The 10,957-nt window shown below is 37.1% G+C and overlaps 1 protein-coding gene across 4 annotated transcripts in view; it reads right to left on the reverse strand.

Moving 5' to 3' along the window:
• The window catches only part of LOC107755909 (synaptotagmin-1-like), a 246,790-nt gene that overhangs the window by 38,453 nt on the left and 197,380 nt on the right, over nucleotides 1–10,957 (reverse strand). For all 4 annotated transcript variants that reach the window (XM_016572871.1, XM_016572872.1, XM_016572873.1 and 1 more), the window contains one exon: nucleotides 4,897–5,085. In XM_016572871.1, coding sequence (XP_016428357.1) covers nucleotides 4,897–5,059 — 163 coding nt within the window. In that variant the 5' untranslated portion in view covers nucleotides 5,060–5,085. The remainder of the gene's footprint in view (nucleotides 1–4,896; nucleotides 5,086–10,957) is intronic.

The following is a 10,957-nucleotide window of genomic DNA, read 5'->3' on the forward strand; positions in this document are numbered from 1 at the left end:
CACACATATATATATATATATATATATATATATATGAATATAAATACATAAATAACTAATACATAAATAACTGTTTTCTATTTGTCATATAGTCCTTCAGACATGCTGATTTGCTGCTCAAGAAACATTTCTTATTATTAATGTTGGATTATTAATGTCAGGATTCTTTGATGAATAGAAAGTTCAAAGGAACTGCATTTATTTGAAATATAAATCTTTTGTAATATTATGAATTTTCTTAATGTCTTGTAGCTTTATATATTATAATTTTGAAGCAGCTTCTACACTGCAGGGGAAAAATTTGTCTGTTCTCATATGTTTGTTTACTACTGTAATGCAGTTTTAACTTGTTTTAAATGAGATTATCTCTTTCTCCAAACGGCTTTATAATGCGAAGCAGGCAGACGGAGAGGGCTGGGGTTTTATTTTTGTTTGTTTGCATAATTCAATTTCAAGGGAGCAGGGTTGACAGGCCTGGTAACCTTCAGATGTCCTCTGGGGCGGTCTTGGGGGCAACAGGGGAAGGGGAAGAGAGGGAGATAGGATTAGGTCAAAGGTCATCAGAATGGGAGGGCTAGCTGTTCCATCTGTCAGGCTTTTGGCTGATGATGTGTTTGGCACTCTGCTCCAGTTCTCCTCCTGTTGCTGACTATGACTGAGGCTTTCTACACACTGGCAAACAACACAAACCTGCTAAACAACTAATTAACTAACTAAACACATCACACTTCACAAACATACATGGAGGACTCACAACTTGTCATGTCTTGGCATTTCTGTAGCTGGACTAGTAGAACATGACAACAGCAGCCAAGGTAATAAGTTCCCAGGAAATACACTGATAAAATGTATACATTAGAAGTAATGGCAAAGTGAATTAATGCAATGTAAATGTCTTGATGTAGAGATTTAACTCTTGATGTACTGTATGCTCAGTTTCATAATGCACTGCTATGAATTGAGGGAAATGTTTATTTCAAAAATAACTTTTTCATTTAGTACAAAAACACATCTAGGGATGCACGACATTATCAGACCGATATCGGAATCAGCCAATAATGGCTTTAAATGTAAATATTGGCATCGGCCCAATATGAAAAATTATGCCGATATATCTTACCGATAAGATGAATAACTCACATGTGCTCAGGGTGTGCTAGCAATTAGATCACGTCAGCAGTGTGGTCATTCTTGAAGCGAACTTTTGCCTGAATGATGATTAGATTATTATGAGCGAATTATGAGCTCTAAAAGATTTTCAGAATTTATACAACTCTTGCTTTAGACCATCTACAAATGTTAAATGTTAAAATAAAATGTTGAGGTTACCACTGCATCTTTCTGAGAAAAAAAAATGCAGTGATTGATATGTAGTTGATTTATAATTATTTTCAAAGCTTCAATGTACTGTAATTATAAAATAACTTCATTATTGTTTATTTCATTCTAACAAATACGTTGTTGTTAAAAAACTAACCAAAATTAAAAATAAATTGTTTATAATTTCCACAAAGGAGAGACTATTGGTATAAGGTATTGGCCAAAATGAGTTGAAAAATATCGGCAAAAAATCCGATATCGTGCATCCCTAAACACATCTTTTAAAAGTAACTAGAAGATGGTTTCATTTAATAAAAAAATTTCATCCAATATTTACTGCAAAATAAAGAGAAATGTTCGTTTAAAAATATCACTGTGTCATTTAGTACAGACAAAATATTGGGTCAGACCTGACTTGGGGTCCTTTTACGATCTCTACTTTCTTGTCAAAAATAAAGACAAAAGAGCCTACAAAATATTTAAATTATGTATATAAATATTTGATGTGAGTTATTGAAACTATTTTCTAGTTATTTTTAAAGATATAAAAGTAACTACAGAAAATAGTTTAATTTAATTAAAATGAACTTTTGCCCAATATTAGTGGATGCTATACATGTGCCAGTTGCAGCTTAGCAACATGCTAATGTCAGACATTTTTTATGAGTCCCTTGTGAGCTGCTGTCTAAAAGAGTATTTTAATTCAGACACTAATAAGATTTACAATGTAGCTGCCTATGCAGATGGTAGACAGCCAGGCAGCTCACTAGGGTTTGAAACAGAGCCAATGAGAGTACAACAATGTGACAAATCAAATTGTTTTCATAGTTGTCATCCAATTAAAATGCAAATAGATGTAGATTTCTTGCCATAATGGCAATTTATAAAATTTGACCCCATTAATTTGTAGTTAATTTTCAAAGCATATTCCCAGTTAAGTTCGCATTTTAACAAGAATGAAATGAACATTGATTGTGGTGTTTGATAGAACATCAGAAATTTGCAGAGATCAAGGGGCATTGTGTCGGGGATCAGGGTACCCAGTGTGCAAGAGTGTTTCAGAGGCTGGACAGAGTGTGTTCATTATTCATAGTAATTGTGGCAAAGCTGAATAATGTCTCAAACTGACTCTGAGCGGCGAGGTTAATTATCATCGAAAACAGATGCCTTGAGCTTGAGCAGCAGAGCGTTGGGAGAATAACCAGAGCTATTGTGTAACAGTCATTTTCTTTTGTTGCTCTGAGTCAACCAAGCTGTGTAACCACAGTGGTGCGGAGACCTTTCTGAGTCAAGATGGTCGGGTTCAAACTGCTGAACCTGTCAACTGGCCTCAAGGCTTGAGGGGAAGGCTCTCGAAGAGAGCAAGTGTGGCGTCCTGAGAGCTACCGGTTGGAGTGATTCTACACGCAGGACCGTTTGTGACGGGCGCCGTAGAACGGATGTGATGTTGTGTGACCGTAAGCGTTGAGGGAACGTTAGTAATCACAGGTTATGGATAAACCCTTTTGAATATGTGTCACCATCTGAGACTGTGCAAATCGCTATGAACACAAATTGCCTGTTCATTTACATTTCCCCTCGGTCTGAAGTACCAGGGAGTAATTGGGTGTTTTTTTTTTCTTTGGGCATTTTATGTACCTAAGGGTGGATTTTTATTAAAACTGTTTAATTTATTTATTTATTTTTGTTACATATATTCAAATGCCCTTTCATTGCCTTTTATTGCATTTATATGCATTTTTATTCTATTTATCTAAACAGAGTAAACCAGTCAGCAGTCAGTAACTATCATGAATGAATGAATGAATGAATAAATAAACAATTTATCTCTCAATAAAGTCTGAAAATGAAACTGATTTTTATCAAAAATGGCTTTCTCACAAATGATATATATATATTGATATACAAATTAAAATAGAAAGTGAAAATTCAGGTTTCAGAAAGTATTTTTAAAGAGCCTAAAGTGCCAGAGAAGCACTCAGTTCTGGCATGGAAATAGATGTCAAACAGTATTCATCTTCATGTTTTGCCTACATAGCGCTATGACAGAAAGGCAGAAGGGTTAGAGTGAAGTAAATCTTTATCATCACTACGCAGCATCTGTCTGTGTTCCTCTGTTTTTGCCGCGCTAGACGGCAGATCGTGACAGGTCCATGCGTCTTACTTTTACAGGCGGCACCTGCACACATTCAACGCACTGGATTATATTGGTGGAGAAAAGCTCAAGTATTCTGCATCAGCACTCGCCCATTCATCACTTAATGCAGGTCTGTCAGGGTTCCTGGATGCCCCGGTCAATACAGCACCCTTCTCCCCAGGCATTCATCAGCCCAGGCACCGGTTGGCACAGAGACGTGTGTGTGATGGAGGGAGGCGGCTAAAACAGTAATTTAAGCCACTGTAATGGAGTGTCTTTTTCTGGCTGGATCTCAGAAGGGGCATATCTGTCTGAGTCAAATGCAGCAACCCTTTATTTTACAGTTGTCTGCAGGAAAGCAAAGTGATAATTAATGTGGTGAATGTGTCTCCAAGTGCGAAAGCAAGGGTGGAAGTGAAAGTGTACGTGTGTGAGAGTGTGAGTGAGAGTGAGAGCGAAGTTGCATGTGTGAAATTGAGTATGAGAGATAGAGAGATGGGCAAAATGACCAGACACCTATAGTAAGGTACCGTAGGTGTAGAAGAGGACTCAGATCTTTCTCAGGTCTTGCCAATGGTGTCACGTCAGGCATGGCATCCTAAATGTAATTCTGCCTTCACCTCTGCTACATACACGAGTAACCTTTAGCTCAATATTGTGGTGGGCTGGAATCAATTGTGGAAAAAAACATGCTTATAAAGGTATTGAGAAATTAGCTTAACAACATTTCAATGTTAAACTTCTTGAGCTCATTGAGTGCTTCTCATTCGTTACAGCTTAGAAAAAACTTCTCAAATCAGCTATTTATGAGGCTTTATTTTGGTTATAATGCTGCATTAGAATTTAGCTGGATATTAACACAATTGGTTCATTAGTTTGCCAAATTTTATGGAGTTTCTTTTAAATTTAGAATTTCAAAGAGACTGTTGCACCAGTATCTAATAATAATAATAATAATAATAAAACAATCCCTTGGACATAAAAGCACCTAGCTGAAGAAACACCCACGCACAAACAGCTGCAGATGTTTCAGTGTTAACTTGAAAATATGAACGAGTGTACAGTGAATTGGATAGTGGTTAGATGCATGCATTTAGCTCCATGCTTCACAGTGAGAGCTGCAGTGTGTTGCGGACCGAAGCACAGGGCACTTAGACAAACGAAATAACAAAACTCATTTACTCGCTTATTTACAATTAGAATGAGAAGGAACATGTTTGGTTGCCGCCTGTTTCTCAAGCTCATTATTTTTCAGCACTGGGTGAACAATGGAAGTTAAAAAATGGAAACAAAATAATCAAAAATGGATCTGACAGACCTTGCCAATCACTGTCAATGCTGGAGCTCAATCAATGCCTTTCAGGGTTTCAAAATTATGCAAACAGCAAATGTAATCAAGTGAAGACCATTTTGTGTCGTGTTAAAAAAAATTCACTCACGTGGGATTTTGTGCAGTTCATTCATGAACTTGTCTTTGACTTTGGAGAACATCTCATCTTTGGTCTCGTGGGGACCGGGTCCTGCTGCCTCTGTGCTGTTGCCTGATACCTCAGGCGCTGCACTAGGCACAGGGTTCCCCACCAGAGCCTCCCTTCGACTCATTGCTGGATGTGGCAGCCAGGCAGAAGCTAACCAAGGAAAGACAAAAGAGGGTTACTCATATTATCTGGAATATTAATAAGGAAATGTCATGTGCACATTCACAATTCTTCCAATATCTTTGTCTGTTGGTTAATGTATACCACAAGGATTTGTAGGTGCCTACAATTATGGCCTAATAAATTTATGTTGAACAACTACAGAAAAATTGTGGGAATTTTGATTCATTCCACTGATTTGAATCTTTTGATTCTGTTAAACAACAGCTAATTCAGATTCGTTCCAGTGGAAGTTTTTGTAGGTTACATCAATACACATGTAGGTGGCACCAATGAGTGTTGTAAGTGAGTCACTGAATTATTCACTCAACTAATTTCACATTCCACTGCTGAAGCTAACAGCCAATCCTTGATACAAAGACTCACATGTGGAACTGAATGGATATCATGACCTTTTTTGTTTAGTCATTATTGGTCGGAAGATTCTTGTTCATAAACAACATGTTCCAGTTCATTCTGTTCGTTAATGAACTAAATTCTCTCATTCAGTGAGTCTCATTCAGACTCAGAACGATGACTTTTTCAATAAAGAGGCATATTCATTCACTTAGCTTGTTCAAACAATAAAATACTTTGGTAACACTTTCTATGAAGCCCGCATTTATAATACATTATAAGGATATTCTTAAGGCATTATAATGAATGCACAATGCATTATAAAAAAACGTATAATATGTTATATCAACTCATGAATAATCATAACAACAGTTATAATACATCATAATACTTACGTATTTGTGGTTATAAGTTTAAGAGTATGATTATTTATAACACACAATGAACACCATATTAAATCTACTTCATTTACAGAATAATGGACTGTATCATATCTTGACATTGTTTATTTAAGATCTGCACAGTATCTTACTACAGCTTGTGAGTGGTTAGATGTTGAGTGTTATTTGAGTGTTTCCTGTGGAGCTAATGTTAATTAATTGATGTGAGCTTTATACTCCAAGTCTCCAACTGAAAAAAATGCAATGTTTTATATGGTTACATTTTATTTTGATGGTCCCTTAATCAATCGACTATAAGCAACTTTGCAACTACATGCCAACTAACTCTCATTAGAGTATTAGTATGCTCAAGAATGGTAGAATCTAGTATGGTAGAATAAGTTGACGTACTTGCAAATACACTTATAATCAGTTTATCTTTTGGTTGACCATCAAAATAAAGTGTTAGCAAATATTTACAGTAGCAGACATACTAATACTCTAATGACCGCTAGTTGATATGTAGTTGTCACTTATCAACAGCTGTTTAAAGGGTACAATCAAAATAATCAAACTGATATTACAATAAAAATAGTTCAAAGCAAATGTGTCATATTACACATTCATCTGATCTGATATCTGATCTTATAGCTGTTTGAGAGAAATAAATATTATTATGATTATTATTATTATTATTACTACTTATAAGTGGTCTTTGACCGCTTTAAGTAAAGTAGCATAAGAAAAATGGCAATATATGAGACTTATAATACATTATAATGATAAGAAATATAATCCATTGTAAAAGTGGATGCAACATGTTCATTGTGTTATAAATCATCATACTCTTAAAAGCTATAACCACAAATAAGTAAATATTAAAATATATTAAAACTGTTCTTATGAATATTCATGAGATGATACAACATATTATAAGGTTTTTTATAATGCATTATGCATTCATTATAATGCCTTAAGAATACCCTTATAATGTATTATAAATACGGGCTTCATAGAAAGTGTTACCAATACTTTTTATGGGCCACACAGGAAATGTGCTTAAGTCTTCTAAAGTCACCAAAGCAGTCATATAATTTACAAAGGAAAATCAGTGCATAAAAAAGTTTAAGTCGTTCACTTAAAACACTCGTTCACAACACCATTAATGGGGGATATAGATAGAAGCAGATAACAGGTCAGGAAGTGAGAGATGGAGTGAGAATGAGAAAGATGAAAACTCCAGTGTGTGAGAGGAAGGTGGAGAATGAGGTGTGATTTCAATGGGAAGCCTCGACTGCAGCATGAACGAACACGCTTTGAGGTGTGTTTAGCTGTTTAAACATCCTCCCATCCATCCTTCCTAATCTCCCGCTCGCATTTACTCAGTCCTCTGTTCATTTTCTCACTTGCTTGCCTACAGACTCTCTCTGCCTCCCCAGTTCATGTGCAGTCAGTGTCGTATCTCTCTCGCCGGTACCGGCATGACCCCAGGAGGTCCTGAAGACCCACAGTAGGTCGTAGTATGTGCTGATGAACAGCGAGCAGACTGTGAGTCTTGTTCTCTTCTATCCACAGGACACGCAAGATCCGCCTACTCCTGCACAGCCGGTGTCACTGCCATTGTACCTGCTCTGTAATTACTGCCATTGTCAATCACACAGATGTAATAATAATAGATGGAATGAATGCGGCAGGTACGAAACCTCAAAGTTTAGAGGAGTCAGAATGAACTTGCAGTAAGTTTAATTAGACTTTCTATTGGGTAGGACGGCTCTCCTCCTTTCTCTGCAGGTGACTGGCTGGAAAGAATATGAAACCGTTGGAGCTGTTGTGTTGGACAGGTTGTCATCACTGTGCTCATGTCGCTATGGTGACAGCAGGACTGATGGCCTACAGGTTATATGGAGTGTGTGGCGGGTTTCTTGTAGTTTGAGAGAGTTTGAAGGGCAAACTAGATAAGGGCAAACTGAAATATTTCAGAAAATGGGGTGCTTGGTGTTTCGTCTGACAAATTAGGTATAAATTAGAAGTTTAGCTGGTTCAGAGATACTTTAAGAAATGCTTATTCTCTTGCTTGAAGTGTCTGATCAGTTTTCTGTCTTAGACACATAACAACTATATAACCAACTTACAAAAGTCCTATAGAAACTGATTTTGAACAACTGAGATGTGTAACCAAAGCTGGTGTGGTATAAAACAGTTATAAAACAGTTGTATACACATCTTTTTTCAGGAGTCTTTGATGAATAGAAAGTTAAAAACAGATTTTAGCTGAAAGAGAATACTTTTGTAACATAAATTAAGCCTTTACTGTAACTTTCAATCAATTCAATGCATCCTTGCTGAATGAATACATAACTGTTTTCAACATTAACAATAATAATAAATGTTTCTTGAGCAGCAAATCATCATATCAGAAGGATTTCCGAAGAATCATGTGACAAGCCTGGAGTTGTCATGAATCCTGTCCATGGACTTCCATTACAGTGACTCTCGCACAACACAACGCATATGGATCCGCACGTCTCACGTCTTGTCAGCCCCGTAGCAGGAGTAATGATGCTAAAAATTCAGCTTGGCCAACACAGGAATATATATATATTTTTTTATATAAATGCATTTTAAAGTATATTCAAATAGAAAACAGTTATTTTAAAGTGTAAAAATCTTTCACAACATTACTGTTTTGCTATATTTTTGATCAAATAAATGCAGCATTGGTGAGCAGAAGAGACTTCTGTTAAAAACATAAAAAAATCTTGCTGCTCTAAAGCTTTTGAATGGTAGTGTACACTTCTATTAAAATGGATATTAATTAAACATCTATAATGTATTATAATGAAGGAAGAGTTGGAAAAAAAGTAGTGCAGATCTCTCTCTCTCTCTCTCACACACACACACACACACACACACACACAAAATCACAAGGATATCCTCCACCTCAGTATGAAGTACCATAGCACTAACAGTAGACACCATCAATGTACAGTGTTACAGCCCCAGTACTTTAAAAAAAAATAAGGAATAAAGATGTTGACCAACAGCTGGTCAAGCCTGTGTGCTGCTGGCTGCAAACTGACGCTAATGATTTATCCACACCCTAACCAAGCTGCAGACTCTATGGGGAAGTGTTTACATATGTACACAGCAGCAGCTGTGTGGTCTGCTGACACAATAGGGTGTGAAGAGCACAGGATTCAACAGCTGTGGCACTCACTAGCCATGGCTAGTTTTGGTTACACATCTCAAATCAGTTCAAAATCAGTTTTTATAGGATTTTTGTAGTTGGTATCTAGTTGCCATGTGTCTAAGACAGACAACTGATTAGGCACTGGTCTTTAAAAAACTACATGTCAAGTCTGGGCTAGTCTGGTTAACACAAGGTATGCTACTGGTACAATAACTAGCATTTCTCAAAGTTTCACATTGCAAAATTTGCCCTTGTAGCATATAAGAGAAAAAAAAAGTTTGTAGAAGGTTGTTTTCTGGATCACAAAGCTTGACAGGAGCTTCTGCTGACAGTCGAAAGGCGCTGTGTGTTTTTTGGAGTGGCGTGTCACTCTCGTGATATGATGTGGGAGGCAGTTGAGCTGGCAGCCAAGCTGAACTTTGCGAAGGTGGAGGAGGATGGGGGGGGGGCTTTTGTGTGCTTTTGTGTCTGTTACTCACAAACGGGTCGAGGCTGTGCAAGAATGTCCGTTAGGCCATTACTACTTGTATCACACAGACAAAAGCAAGTTGCACGTTTAAGAGCTAAAACAGCAGGATGCGAGAGACATGCTCGTAGGAGGCAACTTTGTGTAAATCAAATGAAAGTGCCCAGTGAACAGACTTCACAAGGATTGCAGCCCCCTCCATCCAAACAGCAGAACAGCCATTTTAAAGCAAAACTGCATAAAACATAGCAAAGGCAAAGGCGCTAATCATCCAGACTTTAAAAATACAATCTCCATGAAATGGTAACAATGTCTCTGCAGGTCTCTATTAGATTTCAGAGCTCTAATAGCAGGAGCAGTTCTTGCATTTGGAGATTTTGTGTAGTGTGCCTTTGAGATGAATGATTCATTTGAAAACATACTCTGTTTGATGATTTGCACAAACAGAACAGCTCAGAAATGAGTTTTAACACAATGGCTGCATGTTCATTTTCAGATGCCATTCAGTGAACAAATCAGACATTGGGAGGGCTGGTACAACTAACTATAGCCTCGCATTGCCAGACTTTTCACTGTAAAACATCATCAAATTTGTAACTTACTCTAGACAAGTACAGACATTCTTATGCCAGAGTTGCCTAAAAATTTGATGCCAACATATAAATCTGCAGCTATATTTTTTGGACATGTTTACTCTTGTGTGTCATTTTGTGGCGGGCTTATCTGAAATAGTTGGTACCAGTGTGGAAAAAACTGACCTAATGTACAGTTAACACAGAATAAATTAGTGGAAATATGTGTAGACTTTGTAATGAAAACATCATTCTGTCCAAAAGTAACAAGCACTAATTATTCACAGACATAATTAGCAGAAAACACAGTTCTGTTTCTTCATATTTAATTAATTGTTATTAGGTGTCTCACACAAAACTGATTATCTTTAAAGAATTTAAGCCAGACCTTGACAAACCCGCCCCACAATCTGTCAGGTTAGATGCATCAATTTGTGAATAAGTGTTTAGATTGAGTTACTGGGCTCTATCATACACCCGGCGCAATGCGGCGTGACGCAAGTGTTTTTTTGCTAGTTTCAGCCTGACGCAGTTATTATTTTCACATCCTGCGCCACGCTGTTTAAATAGCAAATGCATTTGCGCCAATTTGTGCACTCATGGGCGTGCTGGTCTAAAAACGAGGTGTGTTCAGGCGCATTGTTGGAGCGTTGCTATTTTGAGGCAACTGAAATAGACCGCACCATTGACCAACTAAAACCTGGTCTAAAGTCAATGGCGCAGTAGTTTTTTTGTTATTTAAAGAGCGCGTTAGTATAGGCGGGTCCACAGCGTGCGTACACTCTGCTTATTACATAAACATGGATGCACAGCAGCACACAAACATGACAAATATAAAAAATTAAAGGATTGCAATGTAAAAGATTACTATTGTGTAGGCTACATAAATATAAAAATG

Source organism: Sinocyclocheilus rhinocerous, unplaced genomic scaffold (genome assembly GCF_001515625.1).
Source record: "Sinocyclocheilus rhinocerous isolate Xijiao unplaced genomic scaffold, SAMN03320098_v1.1 scaffold412, whole genome shotgun sequence".
NCBI classification, from domain to species: Eukaryota; Metazoa; Chordata; class Actinopteri; order Cypriniformes; family Cyprinidae; genus Sinocyclocheilus; species Sinocyclocheilus rhinocerous.